The sequence below is a fragment of the Amblyomma mixtum genome, chromosome 5 (assembly GCF_055824585.1).
Source record: "Amblyomma mixtum isolate Tamu chromosome 5, ASM5582458v1, whole genome shotgun sequence".
In the NCBI taxonomy this organism is placed as follows: Eukaryota; Metazoa; Arthropoda; class Arachnida; order Ixodida; family Ixodidae; genus Amblyomma; species Amblyomma mixtum.
This window is the reverse complement of record NC_143016.1, coordinates 55,741,093-55,761,981: the sequence shown is the minus strand read 5'-3', so window position 1 is coordinate 55,761,981 and position 20,889 is coordinate 55,741,093. Positions and strand designations below refer to the sequence as shown.

Sequence of the window (20,889 nt, the reverse complement as noted above, 5' to 3'; positions counted from 1 at the left end):
GAATGAGGGTGTGACATGATTGGCCGGGATGTGGGGCACTGTCCCATTTGTCACGGTTCAGTAAGCTTTCAAAAAGTATGACATTCAGATATGACGAATGACATGTATGCAATGGCAAGCAACTGTTGCTTCAGGCCGTTGCACAAATTTTGCATTTTCTCTTTTTGTGGACATGAAAGTTGGGTGTGCATTCCTGTCAGGTAATTGCTACAGTGAAGTTAGGCGTAAACTAGAACACAACTAAGTACTAATAACGCGGAAAAGATGTCATTTAGGCACAGGCTGTGCACTTTTAAAGTGCTTTTGCACATGTTCTACAGCACAATAAAGAAGTCAGGGAATTATGAGGCCTGCCTTGTGCCATGTTTGCATTGAATGATCTCTTTTTTTCAACTAGAAGGATGTGCCTCCTGTTGACAGAGCACTGCAGTGCAGCCTAGGCAGCATACAAAGCTGTTACATAGCATTGCACAGAAGCTTCATGGCTAGTAAAGAAAAGCGTCAAGAAACCATGATTTTAACTTACTGATGGGGCAGCTACAGTTGATGTTGAGGTCAGCACTGGTCTTCCTTTCCTTTCTCCCTTCTTCAAAGCAAACTACCAGTGACCGACATCAATTTTTTCTTACACTCGAAGTTCAGAGTCACGTAACATTTAGTGATGCAGAAGTGTTGGTTGTCATAATCAGTTACCCGTCGTGCTGTGTAAAGGTATAATAATAGCAAGACCGCTGTGCTCAAGGCATCGCACACCTCTTGTACATTCTGCCGCCCCCTTATGCATCTGCTTCTATCCTTGGTTGCTTGCCTTCTCGCACTGCAACTAATGAAGTGCTTTGCTGAGAGGCGCGGTGCTTGTGTGGTGCACATGCACTGAAGTTGCTTTGTTTCTGGGCCTTCCTGCACCTGCAAAGCGCTAAACGGGAAAGAGCAGCAGAACGGCAACCTCATGCGGTCCAACTCGGCGGATTCCCTCTTGAGTCATTCCAGGTCACATGGCCCCCCTGAATCCACATGTGAGTTAGCCCCCCTCCTCCTTGCCACTTTCTTTCGTGACCTGCTAGTAGGCCTTTTTTTTTTTCTTGTTGAGTGAGTGTAATGTTCAGCATGACATGCCATCAAGGTCCCATCTAACGTGCATGAGGCCTGAGTAATAGAACAACTAAAGCTAACCAGTAGCTTCTCTTCGCATTACCCTTCGATTATGTAAATATTAACACATCTGGTGATAATTGCAGTGCATTTTTACTCTGGCTAATCATCCTTATTATGAAATTTAAAAGGAAGGATATTTATGTCGCTCTTGTCGAAAAGGAAGCAATTCTTGTTTTGACAGGCTGCATTAGAAGATGCCAAACTGTAGGATGATATGTTTGAGGGCAGAAGATATCACATAACGGTTCCTTGTTTTGCTCCCATCATCGTCAAGTGTATCATAAAGGCACCTCTTAATTTTAACTCCATATAATTCCCACATAGTTCAAGGATATTTTGCATAGTTGCATTCGAGTTTGAATGTTTAGAGTCGACTGTTCAGTCGGCAGCAAAAATTTTCCAGGATGCATGTGCACAGGAACAAATTTATCAAAGCGCTACCTCGTGATACAGTCACCTGATGTTTGAACTAGAGGATGAAACATGCACCTTCCCTGATGCTTGTAGGCATTCCAGGTGATTGGCTTGTTTGGCTACACCGAAATACAAATTATCTTCCCCGTAAACTTTTGCTACCAACTGTACATTCCATATGTGTGATCATAGAACAACGCATACAGGATGTTGCATCACTACTGCAGGCAGGTCGAAATGCCTTTTCTGCATAATCATGGGCTGGTTCATGCTCCAGTTTCACACAAAGACGAACTCTTGTGGAGTGTGTCCAGTTTTTAGCTTTTTTGTTCAAAACAAATTAGAATGCATGCATCATCTTCGAGTAGGTTTTATGGACCTTTTCACATTGCTCAGGGCTTTTGGGCTGTGGGAAGAATGTGTGGGATCTTCTCACCAAATTTTTTTCCTGTTTTATCAAACGTCTCTCATAGCTTAGTGTACAATGCCCATTCACTTCTTTGTGAAAAGGTCTGTTAGAGAATCATGAGGGGACAGAAAGACAGAGACAATGGAGGAAAAGTAACGCATGATTTTGCAAGCTGGGAAGCAGTGATACCATCTGGATAAACAGCAGGCTCTTGTCGAACAGGCAATCTGCCTTCATAGTTATTAATCTGACTCCGAAATAAAGTTGTTCTGTTTGAAAGTCCTAACATCTACTAAAGCAAGGGGATGAATAAGGTGGGCGTTTTGCCTTTGTGATCGCAGTTATACTGTGACCAAGTGCCGTACTGGACAAAACTAGCTGTGAATTGTCTCTTTTTTTTGTACAATTCTTGAGCATGAAAAAGTCAGTCACTTTGGCAGAAAAAGCATTTGCAACTTCTCATTTCAAGCCTGGCAATTGGTGTAAAATGCACCTGACGACACAAACCTACAGAGAGCTTTGTGCAACTAGCCAAACTTAGTGCGGATGCTGGTGGTGCCATGTTTAACTCAGTTTGAGCTGGAAGTCATATGAAAACAGCCTTCCATGCAAGCAACTGCTGCATTATGTAACATGTTCAGCTCCAATGTCAATTTCAGCCTGCTTGAGCGCAGGCACGTTCATCCAAACTTTCCTTTAAAACAATTGAGCTTCATTTGCCACAAACATTTTCATAGGAAGTTTTGTGCAGTCCGCTTACGTGTGTTATTCTTGAGGCGTCAAGTACCACTTTAAAGTCTATTCTCTGGTGGCTCTGGGAGCTGGGGTAAACATTTAATACTACTACTAGTCAGTTCCACCTTATATTCAGCATTGTTTGTAGGTTCTTGCACAAAACTTTCTCTTCGCTTTTCAATAAACATAAGCGAGCAAGTGAAAATTTAGACCCTGCATGCTGGGTGAATGCACAGAGTGCTGCATTTCTTTCTTTATTGTTTTTAAAATACATAACATGTATGTACTAGCAATAAAACACTACTTCATTGGGAGCTTTCACTCTTACTATGGACAGTCAATCACCTTTTGTGGGGCCCCCTGTGAATCAGTGACTTTTGAGGTGTCCTGCTCGTTTCCTTTGACTTGCATTTTTTTTCTGGCGGGGCTGCTGGTGCGGGAAGCATCCTGGCGGGGCGCTTTTCCCGACACTTCTGCAGTTCTGTGTCTTCCTTTCCTTGCCTTCCATTTTTTTCTATTTTTCTCACTCTAATCTGGGTGCATTCTTTCCCGTGTGGTGTTCTCTCAACAGATCTAGTCAAATGTCAGCAAGTGAGCAAGGTGCATAGGAATCCCTTGTTCTTCTATCCAACTTGTTGCTGTAGGTAGCCCCCTCCCTACGCTCTCAGTATGCCTGAACAGCTTTGCGCTGTTGCACCCAGTGTGAATCGTCTGCAGCACCTCACAAACACCCACTCCTGCATACCCTCTGCAATGCTACGGCTGCTGCAATGCTCTTCTTAATTTTCCTGTGACGTTTCTTTTCCTTTTTTACACTTTAAACTTCCTTTCAGACATTTGTGACCTTGAGTTTTATGGTAATGTGTCTGTGAACAAAGTGATTGTTTGTGCTTGCTCTGTGGTTGCGGACTCCTTAATTGCTTAATCAGACATGACACTTGTACACTAGTCTGCATAAAACTGGATGTGGATGGGTTGTGAACCTAAGCAGCAGCTTTGGAGGAGTTTCATTTTAGTCACTCACATGCATCTTCAGCATCAGCTGATGTGCAGACACAAAAGCACACAAAAATCTTAGCTGTTGGAAAGAAAATAAAGGGCATTAATGCTTCCAAAGAGCAGTTCTCACACCTTCGAAATGCAAATCAACTTCAGCAATATTTAGTCTCTCTCAGCTAAGATCTTCTCTGCATGTCATTTGACACTGATAGCACATGTGAAATTGCGAATTATCAGTGAAGTTGTCTTTTTTTTTTTCTTGCATGATGTAAGGTTTGGTTTCATTTCTTTATTGGGGCTAAGTATTTCTTGCAGAATTTTTTTCACTTACCCTTGCTTCTTTTCTCTGGTGGTTGGGGAACCCTTATCACACCTGCCGTGATTGGAGGCTTTGTTGCACTGCCAGGCTGCAGCTCTGTGCAATCGACACGCTTTCTATTGCACACCTGGATGTACTCATTGGTGTTTGCATGACTGGACTCTGTTGTCTGCAATCTCCTGCACTGCTTACCAATATTTGAGTTATGCTGGCTGTGGTGTTGCTTTTTATTTATATTGTGTGTTGCCAGACAGTTTCATAAAGATGTGTTTTTATTGCATGTTTTTGTGGGGTGTTTCGGCTCAGCATGTATGCCACAATGAGATCACTACAGCAAATCATAGAGTGTGCTGTACTGAAACACCCTAGCACCATACACCAGTGGGCAAAAACCTAACACCTTCTACTGTTTTAAACCATGCCTGGCAGTGTTGGTGATAGCTTTTGATGGATGGTGGTGTGACTTGGCTTTTGGCTAGTAACGGCTCAAATAGCAAATGAGCAACAGTGCCACTTGGTTGGCTGTGTATACAGTGTACAACAGAAGAAAGGTGTTTGCTTTTGCTCATGGAGGTTCCACTCTTGAGTGCTGGGCATTTTGAATGCTGTGACGTTGTTTTTGATCTATTTCCTTTCTTTTAATCTTTTTGCATTGAGTTGACATGACTGGTACTGCCATTTTTAAGTTTTTAACCTCCTTTCTTGGTTTGCTTGGTCACATGTTACATTTAGTATCAGAAAAAGTAGCATTTATTGTTGTGTAAGAATTCAGATTCCTTTTCATGCCTTGTTGCAATATAATTAGTAATAGTAATGTGTTGTTTTGATAGTAAGTGGCTTGTGAATGCGCTGGAGCAAACTTCTCAAGCAGCCATTTTTTGAAGGGCAATTTTAGAAACTGATGTGGTGCTGTTCAAAGCTTTATGCAATTAAAGGACCATTTAGGTGCCTCTTTCAAACTTTTACTAAGAGAAGCCAGTAAAAGCAGAAACAGAAGACAGGCACTTCAGATGCTGTAAAAGACCTTTTCTTTCTGTTCAATTTCGTTCTGCAGTCAACTTGACTTGGCTGTTTTCGTGAGAGGAAATTAGGAAGCAGTAAAGTTATTACCAACTGTTTAAAGGTTTCTTTTTTATCCATTTGCTGCAGTGTTGGTTTCCTGCACTACCTCTTCCATCTGCTCACAGCAGTCATTACATCATTACAACATCAATTAGCGGCCACTGTAGCTTTACGTTCAGACCCTCCCAAGACTAGGCCTTAAAGCTATCGCTGTAAAAAGAGAACGAACGTAAAGAACTGTCAGCATTTCGTAGTGCCCCCACTGGCAAGTAGCTTCCAGTGCAGAGGAGAGAAAAGCCTTTGCAGGCACTGAGCAACAATTTTTAACCGCTGATAACATCGCTATTACAAGCCAAAATTGTAAAATATAGTACTTTATGGTGAGAAGAAGACTGCACATGCAATGCACCTTTGTAACCAAGAGGTTCAAGAACTTCGATAAAAAGGGTATTGGGGCCTCTTTAAAAAGCTCCAAACACTGTTGTAATGTAAACTGCTTGTCAACATGAGCTCTTTTGCTTGTTTCAGTTGATACTAATGATACATCGGCCATGTCATGAGCGCACACAGTAATACACTGATGAACTGTCATACTTCACTTAAGGGTCATTAGTTCTCTTTGACATGGTAGACTAAAAGTGATAGAGCCAGAGTAAATTGTAAATGAAAGAATTTAAAAATGTGAACACACATCATGTGTTGATAAAGTTTAGCCTTTGATGTGATGCTGATTCGCAGGAAGTTGTTCAACTTGCATTAGATTGGCCGTATATATTGGAACATTAGAGGCCATGTTGCTCACGATGTGTACATTCAGTATGGTAAAGATAGAAAAAAAAAAGACTAGGAAAAGGCACCTAGACCTGCACCACTGATGTGCTGAACAAGTAGCGAAATGAGAAAAAGAAGTACATAAAGTTCTGTCCTCATTTCAGTTGAGCTTGATGATATACTATATATATATTGTAGGGCCCTTTGTTTTCAGTTTTTATTTTTTTCTATAATTCAGGGGGTAAGAATTGGGCGACATTTTTCGTGCTTAAATTCAGGTACAAATCAGGTTATAGAGAAAAAAATCCATTGTTCAGGTTTTTCGAGGATATTTTTGGCAGCATGAGACAGTCTACTATATAACTTCGTTTTTCAGCTGGATATAAGATGCCCTATTTATTCTCTCATAAAAAATACGGAACTCATGGGTTCCACTAAAAAAATTGTTTACCAAATTAAGATTCTTTTTTCAGTCTACTGTTACAGATATTTCTTCACGTATGTTACCAATCTCCTACGGAGCACTCCCATGTTTCAGCAAAACCGGCTTGCCTTTATTTCTACAGTGCAAAAACATTGGACATCACAGCAGCTATTTTAAATACGCAAGGTCCTTGGATCGAGGTGTCATTGGCATGGGTAGTGCTTAACACAGTGACTCCGATAAGACGTCTTGTCCGTAGCCATGTTTTGGCCTCTGGCTTCTAAACTGCCCTTTTGGAACGTATCCTCAAATTCATCCGCCTCATGAAAACGAGCATTAAAAGAGGTTTATTATCCTCCATTGCCCGAAGACACCTCTCTGCAGTAAGCACTAGATATCAACAAAATTTTCTTGTGGTGTCTTCAGCTTTGCGAACTGGGAAACCAACATCGAGCTCAGCAAGCGGCGTCCCTCACTGTTAGCCTTGGCTTAATGGACAGAGTGAACGAGCAGCACAGCGGAGGGTAATGAGTGTGGACATGGAGTGCAGTGGATGACAAAAGTGCGACAATAGCAAAGAAAGTGTGAGGAGGAAAATGGAGGAAGAGGATACGGCAGCAGCCAGAAAACTGGCTCCATGGTAGCAACTCGCTGAGAGATTGTGCCAGAGTAGTGTGCGCCTAAGCCTTCACACCGTCGTGAACCACCGTCGTGAAGCCTTCACACCGTTACGGAGCTTCACCCGAGGAGAAGCTCTGCAGCGGCGGACTATTGTATGCTGCCCAAACCGAAACCCACTCCATTTGGCACTGCATGTTCTGCATTAGGTCGCCTATGGCTCTAATAGCACACTAGCTGCACTCAAATATTGCATTACTTAGAAGCGTGATCGTTGGCCAACTTTTTTTTTTTTTTTTTTTGAGACATCGAGTTTAACCCAATGTTTAAGAAATATGTTCAGTGTACATGAATTGGGTAAAATTGGGCTTTACCCCAAGGCCCTATATACATAGATATATATGCATCTTTTCTTTACCTACCGTCTAATGCATTGCATCTAGTGCTCTGAACTTTCTGCTCTTGCTCTTCGGCCTGCAGTTATGGTGAATGGAGACTCACCGAGCACCGATGCCAGCTGCCACACGACCAACACAACGGTGACCAAGAGCAACCACAGCAGCAGCGGCAATGGCACGGTGCAGCTTGTTGGTCCCTCACTGGGCATGCGCAAATCTAGCAGCCTCGAGAGTCTGCAGACTCTCATGGTCCAGGGGTCGGATGGCACAGCAGTGGTCCCCACGTCACAAAATCCTCGCCAGGAGCGTGGTGCCAGGGGGTGCAATGAGAGCTTCCGCGCAGCTGTTGACCGTTCCTATGATGGGCCAACCACCAGCGGGGCCCAGGGTTCCACCGACCAGATGGAAACATGTGAGTGGCTGGTGTTTCTCATGGACTATACATCACGTGCAGTTGTACACTGAAAGCCAGGGAAGAAGGCGCATGCCTTCTTCCCTGGCAGACCACTGTTTTTCATTTCAGCAGACCACTGTTTTTCATTTCATTTCAAACAGAGGCAGACCACTGTTTTTCATTTCAAGCCTGCTATACATCAGGGCTGCAGGCAGCTGCATGTTCTTTTTCATTATTTTATTTAGCCTCACTGTAACACATTTCTACCATCTCCACCGTCTACCCTGACTGAGACAGTCACTATGTGTTATCCCTTCTCATAAAACTTTTACGGTCACATCTCTCGGATGCAGTGGAGGAGGAGAAGGAGAGTGAGACGGGCAGCGCCACCAGCACTGAGCATCGGGGGGGTGCCTCCTGCCCCCTGCACTCAGTCACTGTGCCTCTGGATGCCCACGAGGCCGCCGTGTATGCCAGCAAAGAAGTGGCCCCGTCTTCTTCCAAGCCCACGCAGCGAAAGAAAGGGCTGCTCAAGGGCCTGGGAAGTGTCTTTAGGTACGTGGTGTTCCCGGATCCAGCCACTGCGTGTTGATTCCTGCAGCTGGTACTGCCATTGTTTTAGCCGCGCTACATGGGTGCTCAAAATTGGACACTTTGGTAATGCGTGCTTCGAGAGAGTGCATTACAGTTGAAATTGAGACTAGTGGTTGTTGGTCATGGCAGCATAAAACCCGTCATTGCACTCCTTATATAGTGTGCTCTATTTTGAAGTGGTGCGTTGTGGTTATGATAGAGCGGGTAGTAGTACACTTTGTACTCTGCCTCTCTGGCTAGCAATCTTTCATGGCAATCCAGAAGGTGTCTGGCCTTTGGTGAAGAAAAATCGTAAGGTTGAGACCAGGATCAAAGAAATGAGGCTTAGCATTAGTGTTTGCTCTGATTTAGTTTGACCTAGTGCACATTTCAGATTGTCATTTAATTAGCAGTGATAATTAGCGAAGCCTTGCATGCATGTTAGCTTTAGCCATCATAGTCTTCTGTATCAGACCACAGGTGGTGCCACTGGCAGCGTGTCACCATCATACGTAAGGATCTAGTAATAGTAACTATCGATTACAGGTGTGAAGCTACAGTGTTACACTAGCTATAGTGCCATGCTGTTCTACATAATACCTGGCTTTCCAAGATGTACTCCTGTGTGCTTATCTCATGTTCCAAACATCATAATATAAACGAAAAATAGGTGGTCTTGTCGTGGGATGCAGAACTACAAATGTGCAGGACATGATTTATGGCAGGCAATATTGACTGCGTTGGCACTTTTTCTCGGGGGCCTCAGTAGGTTCGGCAAGAACCGCAAGACAATTCCAGAGCCAGGCTCCAAGCTGTCCCGGGAGGAACTTGAGCAAGAGGCAGAACGGCTACGTGCTAGGCAAGCAGCACGTGATGAGCAGGAGCGCATTCAAGAGCAGTACAGAAAGCTGCTGGAGCAGCAACAGCAGCAGCAGCAACAACAGCAGCAGCAGCAACAGCAGCAGTCGCACCAGCACATGCAGCCTTCCCATCAGCCACCATTACCACCCCTGCCAACGCAACAGCAGCAGCAGTATCAGCAGCATCAGCATCAGCACTTCCAAAATCAGGTAAGCATCATGGAAATGATGCAAACCTAGCAGTGAGCTACTCTTTAAACAAAGAAAAAAAAAGAGGGAGAGAGAGAGGAAAAAGACGTGTTCTTAAAAGTTGTGTGAAGGCTGATATGCAGAAATTTCGTGCTTTGTCCCTTCAGGCGACATAATTTAGAGTGTCTCTTGCTTCTCGTTTTCCTCATGTAATGCTTGCAACAACAGATCATTAATCATGGCTTCTGTGGCACATTCAGTCTCAAAAGAGCCTCAACATGGCCATGCTAAATCATGCAAAAATGAAAAGGGAGAAATTCGCTAGATGTCACTATGCTGCTGCATGGAAGCCACTGTTTTCATGGGAGTCTCCCGTAAAACGGTGCAATTCGATTTTGCAGCGTGGGCCTGCAGCGCACCAGCAGCAGGCTCCCGGGGTCTCCTCGCCACCCCCTTGTCCCAGCCGGGGCACGCCCACCATGAGCACAGCAACGCGCCAGGAGCGCATGCAGCAGCTGCGTGCCCAGCACCAGAAGCGGCACGTCGAGAGGCAGGGCCACTACCCTCGTGACGACCTGGAGGAGTGGTACGAGCAGGACCTGCAGCACAAGATGATGCGCAGCCCTGTGCCACCGGTGAGCGTGCTTGCACCGACCGGCAGCTCTGGTGTTTCGTCTCTGCAGGATGCACTGCCTCCCTTTGCAGTTCTTCACTTGCAAAGATGAATTAAGCAGTGTTAAATTAAAAAAGTCAACTGTAACTGTGTGACAGAACTTGTATGGCAGCCACAGAATACTATTGATTCTCGATGATTCATGCTCAAAGGAGCCCAAATTTTCTCATATTATGCGGATTTTAAGTGAAAAAGTGAATTTCAAATAAACCAAAGTTAAACTAGGGAAGTTAAGACAGAGTTTACACTGTAGTATGTTGAAATTGTACAGCAACATGAGTATCCTGTGCCACCTTTGCTGTAACTGCGCTATCTGAATGTAGCAGGTGGCCAAATAACAGGTAGAACCACTTTTGCTATTCAGCCTACAACTGCCATCGGCCAGGGTCAAAGGAAAGCAAAAAATTTTCCAGTTTGCAACTGGAGCGTTGAGTCTTTACGTGAGAGGTCTTTCAGAAATTTTAATGGAGCTTACCTGCTGAAATGTATTCTACCTTCATTGCATAACAGTATTACCTAATAAGCCACTAGAACTTTTCCTCAAAGGTTTTTGACAAAACCCATCAGTTACGCTCCTGCTCTTTTAGCAGCAGGGCCAGCGTCTGAGATGGTTAAGAATTGCAAGCTGGGTTGGTTGGTAGGTTGACATGCTTGGGTGGTTAACAGTGCAAAAAAACAAGAACAAAGGAAGACACACAGCTCGTCGTGTCTTGTCTTCTTTTGTCCTTGTTTTTTTCACACTGTTAACCACCCAGGCATGTTGGAGATGGCACATGCGGTTTAACATTGTTAGGAATCATTTTATTATGTGCAGTAGTTGGCTTTTCTTGCAGTAAAAAGAAACACCCCCAGTGCTCTGTCCCATTTGTAAAAAACTATTACATAAATAAATTGGATTCAAGATACAACTTAGACCTCAGAAAAATGCCATGCTTGCAAAATAGATGCATCTAAACACTTTTTCTGATGGCGGGGTGAACTATATTTCAAAGCCAGTGCCGATGGGAAATGTGTGAGGTGTGGTAGTTTGGCTGCATGTTAAAAGGAGAAAGTTGGAGTCAGGAAGAAGTTTGCCCATCTGTAACAAAAGGAACAGTTTACTTCAGTACGTGAAGATGCTGCACAAATACAAGCGTTTAATAAAAGACCAAAAATATATGAGAACACTGCTGCTTTTCTGACCCCTGGCATCGTCAAGAGCCTTTCCTATATGTAAACATAGCTGGTTTGTTGTGTGACAGACGGATCCCAGATGTAAGGCTTCCTACAGAAAATGATGATTAGGCACTGTCTAGACACTGCTTCTTGCAACCATATGCTGTGGCAGTGTGTAACTGGAAATTTGTCCCTTCCTGGAACAAGCTGCCAGTTCTGTGTGTGGTGGCCCGACGTTACGTCTTCTGTTTCGTGGTTGTTGTGTGCAGTGTGGCGTTGCTTTGACGGATTGTTTGTGCGCATGCTGGTTGTAACATTTGAGGGGCTGGCCTACTGGTGTCTCCAGCACCTTACTAACACCCTGTGGTGCTGGTGCGTGTGCGCTTGTGCTTCCAGCAGGGCCGTCCTCTGCCACCCGTGCCTCATGCCTTGCCGCCACCTGCCTATGGCACGTGCGGCTATGCTCAGAGGGTGCTGCCTAAGGTACTGCTGTTTCGCTTACTCACACGGGGCATTTCTTCTTCCCTTGTCGCTCTCGCCTTCTTCACTACTTCCTTCACGTGCAGTCTCTCCTGCTCTTTCTGCCTCCTGCTTGTTGTATAAGTATTACGAACTGATGTTTGGAATCACACATTGTGCACAAAACAAGAGTTGCTCATGTTGTTTAAAATAAATTGTTCAGTATGTTGTGAGAGTTACTAAGAATTATTCGTGTTTGGTTACAATGTCGTAATCATTGTACCTCCTCCGCTCGCATGAGGCATGTCGGTGTGATAGCCTAGCTGTGCCAAAGTTTCTCCTCAAGATTGGGAACTGAACTGTTTGGGACCTGGAGTGTTTCAGGTTTCACTGTACATCTTTCAGTCTTTTTGCCTTGTGATTTTCTTAGGATAAGAAAACATTTTGTATTGTTTGTGTGCTATTAAAATGCAGGCTGCTTTGATGACTGCTACAGTGCTACTCTACGTCTAAATTGGTTTAAATTACCACAGGGATGTGTATCTTGTGATGAGACGAGATACACTGATGCAGTGTTGTAATTAAAACTTGAGCGCCCCTACCTGTGTGTAATACCTTTCAAAATGCAGTTTTTTTTTTACGATGTGTAATAGCCACATATTACATATAAGAAAAGCGGGAAATGGCGATGCCTGTAGATTAATAGTCTGTTGTTACTGGTTAAGTGTGCCACTGTGTTTTTTCAAAGACGTTCTTCGTGTTGTGTGGCAACTGTTTCTGCCGTATAATATCATGCAAGGGCCGCACCTGTGTTTTAGACTAAATGAGTGAGAAAAAAAATGTGGTTATATGTTTTTTTTTTATTTGTGTATGGGCCACACCTTCAAAATTCACACCCGAATTTACAAAAAAGAAAGTCTGGCCCTTACCCGAGTTCATACAGTATTTGCAGTGTAGCATTTGGGGTCACGCACGTGTGAGGCCCTACACTGATTTTGAAGTTGAAATTGTTGCTGGCTACCGATGGAGTTATACTTGCCTCATGTTGCCGGCAGCTGCACTAATGCGGTGCACTTTTTTAGAATGCCTGAAAGAGACCATCACCACTTTTGATCCCAGCCCTGTGTCTTCGAGGAGCTCTTGTTCTGCTCATAGAAGTAGTTGGAATTGCTAATCTATTCTTTTTAGGCTCATGCCTTCTCACAGAACCATCAGTGTAAACTTGCGGGTGGCCTCCGTAGATGCTGGTCACATGTTCAAGAACCAAGGATCCTATTTCCACCAGATATAGCGATCATTTTGTGCGTAAGCCTGGGATGTTGAGGCAGCAATGAAAGCCATCATAAAATCATGACACCTTCCTGTGTCCCATGGGTGACCAACCCACTGTGGTTGCAGTGTGAAGAGCTGCAAAGAAATAGTGTCCTAGCTCTTAGTCGACGAAGTAAGACCTGATCTGTCCGGGCCCCCCATGGCGAACTATTTGTAGAACCGGTTTTTTGGAGGCCGGCTGACATCATGGAAGGTAATGGGATTCTTCTAAGACCTTGCTAGAAGAAGCCTAGCATGGAACTCTCTGCTTAGTCTTTAGCCCTTTCCTGTTGGTGATCTCAGGGCGCTTATGCTGGCTATCTGATGGCGAAAGAAAAGGCAGTGAGTAAAGAATTCTGTTGTTCCCATGTCGTGACATAGTTTGCACGTACAGTGCGTCGGGCTGGCATCAGGAGTTTCGCATGGTTTTCGTTGTCTTTGTATGCGGATCGCAGCCGCGAAACTGCAGAACCTCCTGTTTTCCATGAAACTGGAAATTATCAAGCAAGTTGAACAAGGTGAGAAGAAATCCAGTCACCGCAGCATACAAGATGCAGAGAAGCATGCTGACTACCATATTGAAGAACAAGGCTGATGTTCAGGCTAAAGCGGAGAAGAGGCCCGACAGAAAAAGCAAATCTCTGCGGTGTTTGCAGAACGCACTTTCAGTTCCGGTGACCTACAGGTTCAATCGAAGGCCGTGGATGACCTGCAAACTTTTCGCCAGGTGGCTGAAGTCATGGAACGACGACCTTGTGGGCCAAGATCGCAATGTCTGCCTCATTGTAGACAATGGCTGTACCCACCGCTGCGGTGCTAGTTTCAGCTACATTTCACTTCACTTCCTGCCTCCGTATGCTACTTTGGTGCTTCATCCACTAAACCGGCGATTATCCACTCGGTGAAGGTCGATTGTAGGGAACGTCTTATTGAACGCAGAACCTGTGGACTAGAAGAGATCTAAAAACCGACCTCTTGGGTCAGGGAATGGTGTCTGAAATGAAACTTGCAGAACTGCTTCCGACATTCTGGTCTCTACTTTCCCGGAGAAGACAAAGCAAATTCTTTGTCGGGTGAGCTCAACGAAGCCATCGCGGGTCTTGGATGATTTGTGGAACCAGTTGTCCAAATTTCCAGGTGGTATTTGTGATGAGGCAGCCGTAAGCAACTTCAGCTCCACGGATGACGATGTCGAGGCCGCAGGAGGACTTGCGGACGAAGACATCCAGGACACCGCTGATGCAGATTGTGACGAGGACTTGTGAGGACCTGTAGCCATGTGCTTCAACGTGCTCCATGCGCTCAGCATGGTTCATTTCTATTGCACATTGATAGAAGGCTGCAGCCTCAGCTGTTCAGAGTCCATCGATAACAATGAAAAATGTGTTGTCTCCGAGGGAATGAAAATGAAGAAATATTCACGACTGTTTTGCTCAGTAATCTGCCGCAGCAAATGGCTATCATAGAAATGCATTTTTTTCCATCTCGATGAGTTATTGTGCTGTCAAATTTACTGCTACTCTTATATCGAGTTAAGCGTTGTATCAAAATCGGAGGCATTTTGTCGCGAGTTTGATGTATGTGGGTTCGACAGTATGTTTTGCCATCGTTGCTGGTGCTGCCCGATCTGACGATATGTAATGATGCCGCCATACTTGTAAACAAAGGCCCAGGGTTAACCGGCACTGTTTCAAACCACACCAAAAAAGGGCAAACTTGGCTGGGCTAGTCGGGAAGTGACAGCATCGCACCCTTGGAGTTTAGGCTAACTCTGCCTCTGCTTAGTAGATCAAAAGAGAGCACTGTGCCATGGGGTGAGTTGCTCTGAAAGAACCAGTGTAACTCATCAACCCGATCAGATCGACTATTGGAACATGATTTCTCCATCGTGGATCAAGAAAAGTTGGTCCAGATGAACCAATGGGCGTTGCCATAATTAAAAGCTCCTCTAACACTGCCCTATGTGCTTTTTATAAGCTTTTACAGGTGACATCATTTTCTGTCTTGGAGCACGTTTACTCATGCACTTATGATGCAACTAGCTTGCATATTTGCACTGTATCATGTAAGGAACGCAGATATGTGATGTGAGGATTGAAGTATTTTCACGTAGACAGAAAAATGTGCTCGGGAAACAGCAAGACATAAATCTTCATGCTATTTAAGGCAGATAAGTTTTGCTTAGAGCTCCTTGCAAACTAAACAGGCATTTTGTATGCGTCATGTGCACTGGCTATCAAGCTGACAACAGGATTTTCTTTGCTGCCTTAGCTCACTTCCATTTGTTTCTTTTCTTTGTGGAGGAAAACATAAAGTGCAGTTTGTTTTTTGTGTACCCGGCAGTCCTCATTGTTGCATGTGCCTGTCCTGATAGTTATCAGCATGCCATGTTGATAACTGTTGCCCTCCGGCTAGCAAAAATGGATTCATTCGGTCTTGATGTTGTCTTCACTCAGAGTGAAGCAAAGTGCCCATCAGGGACTTATCTCTTGGCTTCATATTGTGTGTTGCATTGACGTGGGGAATTGTAAACAGTTGGGTGTTGCGCAGATAGTTCCTGGACACTCTTCCGTAAGTGGCATAGCAACTTAACTGAAGACTGTTATCACGGTGATATCCGGAAAAATGCAGCTGGTGATAGCACATACCCAAGCCATGCGTTAGAGAGGCGTGCCTCATGAGTCAGGGCCAACACCTCTTTGATTGCAGGTTAGAAGGTGTGCCCAACGACTCACTCATGTTCTCTCAGGTTTCAAACGCCTGTATTTATTGTCTCCTCAGTAAGCCTTCAACCTTTTAGGTGTACTATTGCAGATGCACATCATTTGGGGCAAAACAATGCACTTTCACCGAAGCAGTCACACTTTACATTGCAGTATCTTAACTGCGAAAAGTGACTCCATTTTTCACATTTTGTTTTTTTCCTTGCACTATAACATGTTGTGTAGACGGTTGTGCACATTGATGACACAAAGGGTAATTATTTAAACTTTTGATTCTGAGCGAAATGAGTGCTTTGTTAGTTGCTATATTAGGAGCAGCATGTCAGCCACGGAGGGAAAAATATTGATAAGACAGAATGTCTATTTCTAGATTTCCTTCCCATGTGGGTCCACATCACTGTTTGCCAACATTGCTGATAAAAAGTGTTTCCAAAAACAAAATTCTTTAATTTGGTGGTGCTGAGGCTTCTTTCTTTTTACTCAGCACTTCAGCCCCTTTAAACGGTTTATTTGTGCCCAGGCGAGGGTTAAAAATAGGGCAGCTTCATCTGGCATTTGGGCCTATTGTTCCACTTTCTTAAATTCACAGAAAAACATAAAACAGGTTGGTCTACTTTGAAATTGGGAATCAAGAAATCATTGATATCTTGGCACCTCACAGGATGCAGTTGTTTGTTTGTCTGATGAGCCAAACTGCACCATGTACGTTCATGTTTCATTTATGTGTCTAAGCATAAAAGTTAGTAAAGATTAAAGTTATGCAACGAGCACTGACAGAAAGGCTGGAGCCAGGAGGGGGAAAAATATATAATGATTGGATGGCAAAAAATACTTACGTGCTCACAGTCTGAATAGGCTTCCGGCAGTGAGTCAAATAATATAGTTTGGTATCTCTGTGACCATGAACAGTGCAATTTTTCATTCGTAAAAAGTTTTAGTTGAAAAAGGATGTTATTACAATAGGTGCATGAGCTTTGAAGCAGTTCTGACAACATGACAATAGTGATGAAGGGTTGATAGATCGGCCAATAAATGGCAGCTTAAAACCAAATGGTAAATATTCACTGGTGCAGGGTTTTAGAGAAAGCTTTTCTCACTGCTCAAGGTCAGGTGAGATTTGTTGATTCGGGTCATTTTGCAACAACATTGGACTAACATCTTTAGTGCTTGTGGTTATACCAATGATCTGCACATTGAGTGATTCATTTTTGGATATTTTTTTTATATATATATTCGAAAGTACCAGAGGTTTCACTCCTCTGCAGACCATCGTTGAATTTATTATACTTTTTTTCTGCCAGTGAACTTTCAGTGGTCTTTTTGAAACCGGAAATAGCAGGTTACTGAGTTACAAGCATTAAATTTATTAATGAGCTGCAGCATGGAAAAATGGCTTTTGAGCTCGTTGTGTTTCATTTTCAGAGAGTCTTGTTTAGTCAGGTCGTCAGAGCATTGATCTCTATTGGGCTAAGCCTCCAGATATGTGCTAAGAGATTGCCCTTTCAGCATTGTATTGCAGATTAATTTTTAGACATGTAGTAATGTCAGCATAGAACTCGCTTGAAAGGACTACCACAAGGTGTTGCGCATAAAGGTGAATGTTGATGTACTGTGGGCAGCTCACATTCGGCAAGCGGTGTTTCTCTTATTTAAGAGATGTGTAGGCTGCTAGTACTGCTGCCAAAATGGGCACCTCTGGAAATTGAGTACATACACGTTGATCTTGTTATAATAAGCAGTTATGATACATCTTTTAGCACAATGTTTAGCTTCGACATATCAGTTATAGTTTAACAATTTAGCAAATACTTAGTAAAGTATCTAGTAGGCTGTTTTCTTGAGCTCCATAAACCTGTCATTACTGCGGTACATTGGCATCTATTGCAAGTTCGTAGCCTCGCGACAGTCTCTCAGTTGTTCTGTGTGTCGCTCGGTCTTTTCATTCATGCAGGTTTGCAGTCCTCAGAGAAACACATCATTTGGTCGATCTTTTAGTCTGAGAACCTCTCGTGGTCTTCAGGTATCACCATCATTATGCTCAGCATCATCATGGTGCCTCATCATGAGCCATCACAACTGTGAATGTGCTCATTGCTTGCACACTCTGCATGAACCACATGCAAGCACCTCTGAGCTGCATATTGTTTTCTTTGTGTTGTGCATGGCTGACTGTGTGGCTACGGCAGGCGATACGCTTAGAGAATGGCAAATGATACGCCCAGAGAATGCTTCGCGTTTCGTCTCCTTCCTTGCTTGCTTGCTGTAGCTATTGCACCAGTGGCCTTCTTCGTTTGCCCTTTGTCTACTCTTTGGTTTCCTGATATTGTGCACAGTGTGTTTGCGCTGAAATCTTGAATAAAGTTTATGGCCTGTTTTCTTAAATTAGTGTTGTTTTTTTTCCCCTGTCCTTCACCTGCAGAGACGAGAGAGTGATGTCGTCCACTCAAGGTCACAAAGTTTCGACATATTTAAGGAAATGGAACGGTGAGACACCCTTACTTACTACTTTCTCAAATTATGTTACGACCCTCATTTTGCAGTTGTACTAGATATATATATATATATATAGTGGGTTGGGTAGCTTGCTCTGGCTATGTTCATGTCAGATTTTGCAGGCGACATATAGTAGCACTAAGTGCACCAAACAATAATATCAGCACGTGTACAATGTGCAGCCTTCCTTTGTTAAAAGCATAGAGCCTGAAAAGTTAGCCCCAGAAACATGCTGTGTAGCTCATATACTTCGCCAGCACTCCAAATCCCTTGAAAGTTAAAAGAGCTCACGTCCTCACCCCTCCGGACTTCCACGGATGCTACACGAGTCCCACTACATGGCTCAGGATGGAACATCTCGAGCAGGCTCTTTTGTCAAATGGTGTACATATAAAATCTATGCCCTAATCGGCCAAAATGGTTTCAGAGTGGCAAGCCTAGACCTTGTTTATCTGAATAAAATATCTGTCAGTCAGTAAGAGAAAAAGTTTTAATGCTGATTCGGCTTTCTCAGTCTTGAACTGAACAGACTGTTCTGACTGTGCAGTCACCAGTTACACTTAATTTGTGACTTAGCCTCACCGTTCACCCTTCGTTGTCTCTCTCCCACACAGGCCAGGAAGCCGCGTTGGACTTGTCGACCCGACCCAGTATAGCCATTACGTCAACTTCAATGAGATCCAGCTGCACTTGCGGCAGTTCCAGCAAAAGCAGCAGCAGCAACAGCAGCAGGCATCCTCACAATCTCGGGATGCCGGCAACAGTTCATCGCAACCAGCCCCACCGCCACCGATGCCCAACCGGTCTCGTTCAGAGCGCCCGTCATCAAACTACTTTGAGTATGAGACTGTCCAGGGTCTTGCTGTGAATCTTCAGAAGGAAAGGAACGGCACCGGTCCCACAGACTCAAGCTCACTTCCACGGCATGCTCATGTGGCGGGACATCGCATGGTGTACGCCAAGACAGTCCCCACAGAGCAGACGCCGACTCCCCACAGTGTCTGTGCCAGCAGCGGCAGTGGAGGCATGATAATCAAGACGGTGCCGCGGGCTGCTCCACGAGCGCATCTGCAGACAATGTCCGGGTACAGACATTCACCGAACCACTTGTCACAGGTCTACGGCATCACGTCGCGTCATGACATTGGACAGCAACTGCCTGGCTCCAAAGTGTGAATGTAGCAGCGCCTTCTGTTTAGCTTTTTTTTTTTCCCCTACTTCTATGAACACTGAGATGTGCATGTGTATAGCACAGGCATTGATTTCCACCAGTACCTCAGAGATGACAGATGCTTGTTTCCTGTGTGGAGCACTGCAAATATGGTTGGTTAGACCAGAGTCATCCGTCCAAGCTCAGCGCTGCTGTGGCTTGCCGAGTACACGTGCCAGTTTTTTTTTGCGTGTATGTGTGTGTGCATGTGTGTGTGCATTACTTTACTGCTTGGCAAGCTACGCTGAGTTTGACCTTAAAGAAAAGTGTGCCATTTCATGCAAGGTAGTGATAATAGCAAGTGAAACTGGATAGTAGCAGCACTACCTCTGTTATGTGCCCAGTGCAGTGTGTAGCTGCATGAATACGTCAAGTGCAGCTGCTCATACTTTCAGAATGCAGGTTTGTATTGTTTCAGAAGCTGTGCAGTCTGTTACGAGGAGTTTGCTGTGTTCACATGAAATGAACTCTTCACACCTTTTACTAACAAACAGGAACAAAAAAAAAAGAAAGCTAAGGTGCCTTCCTGATTGCAGGCCATTTCATTGGAATCAGCATGGAGACTCGGGTACAGTGATAAAACTCTTGGGGCATATTTGCTCTGATGGGATGAAGTTTGCGGCAAGTTTTTGTATGCTGCTGGTGTTTGAGTTATTCCACTGGCTGGTGTCATCTATTTACATATTCATTGTGTTTTCATCAAGAAAGACTGTGTGTACTGTAACTGCCTGCTAAACTGTCACTTTTTTCTCACCTGAAGTGCTGCTTTCTTGCATAGTGCCTTGTACATACACGCTTTTTTCTTTCCTTGGAGTGCTGTCTGTAGCAGCCGTGGCAGTTTGGCTTATGACGGCATAATCTCGCCCCTGCACATATCTCTGCACCCTTTTTACAAGGGCATGCAGCAGGACCGTCATTCCTGTTTTTCTCGTATTTTGTAAAATTTTTGGATAACAGTTTATATATAAATGAGAAAACATTCTTTTTTTAGGACAAGCTTGTGTGAATCTTCTTGTACACTCATTGCCCATCTGAACATAAAAAATAAAGAGAAATGTACAGTTGATATTTCTTTTCTATTATTCTTGCTCAACACATAGCTGTCCCTTCCGTACTTTGATGGCCACCTTAGATTGTTCAGGGTCATCCACTTCTATATGAATATGCATGCTTCATTTTTAGTTGTTAACTAATGAGCCAGTGCAGGCAGCACAGAGAGCTGCATTGTTGCCCCGCTTTCTGCACATGCTCACTAATGTGGACATAACACTCATGTGAAGGTCTTCGGAGCTGTGATTTAACTTCATCACGTGCTCCTGTGTTCACCACTTGAAAGACGCGGGTTCTATCCCGACCGCGGCAGTCACATTTCAGTGGAGGCGAAATGCTAGACGCTCGTATACTGTGCGATGTCAGTGCACGTTAAAGAACCCCATGTGGTCAAAATTACCGGAGCCCACCTCTATGGCATCCCTCACAGCCTGAGTCACTTTGGGACTTTAAACCCTACAAACCAAACCAAGCCATCCTGTGTTCATCTCAGAA

The 20,889-nt window shown here is 44.2% G+C and overlaps 1 protein-coding gene across 20 annotated transcripts in view; it reads left to right on the top strand.

The window, feature by feature from the left end:
* baz (par-3 family cell polarity regulator) overlaps nucleotides 1–20,410 on the top strand; it is a 222,531-nt gene extending 202,121 nt beyond the window's left edge. For 11 of the 20 annotated variants that reach the window (XM_089544541.1, XM_089544533.1, XM_089544546.1 and 8 more), the window contains 10 exons: nucleotides 915–1,016; nucleotides 3,285–3,353; nucleotides 7,387–7,716; nucleotides 8,052–8,253; nucleotides 9,038–9,341; nucleotides 9,722–9,955; nucleotides 11,545–11,631; nucleotides 17,593–17,661; nucleotides 18,061–18,125; nucleotides 18,749–20,410. In XM_089544541.1, coding sequence (XP_089400667.1) covers nucleotides 915–1,016; nucleotides 3,285–3,353; nucleotides 7,387–7,716; nucleotides 8,052–8,253; nucleotides 9,038–9,341; nucleotides 9,722–9,955; nucleotides 11,545–11,631; nucleotides 17,593–17,661; nucleotides 18,061–18,125; nucleotides 18,749–19,310 — 2,024 coding nt within the window. In that variant the 3' untranslated portion in view covers nucleotides 19,311–20,410. The remainder of the gene's footprint in view (nucleotides 1–914; nucleotides 1,017–3,284; nucleotides 3,354–7,386; nucleotides 7,717–8,051; nucleotides 8,254–9,037; nucleotides 9,342–9,721; nucleotides 9,956–11,544; nucleotides 11,632–17,592; nucleotides 17,662–18,060; nucleotides 18,126–18,748) is intronic. The other 9 variants (XM_089544536.1, XM_089544535.1, XM_089544547.1 and 6 more) reach the window with 9 other exon arrangements.
* The last annotated feature ends 479 nt before the right edge of the window (nucleotides 20,411–20,889 follow it).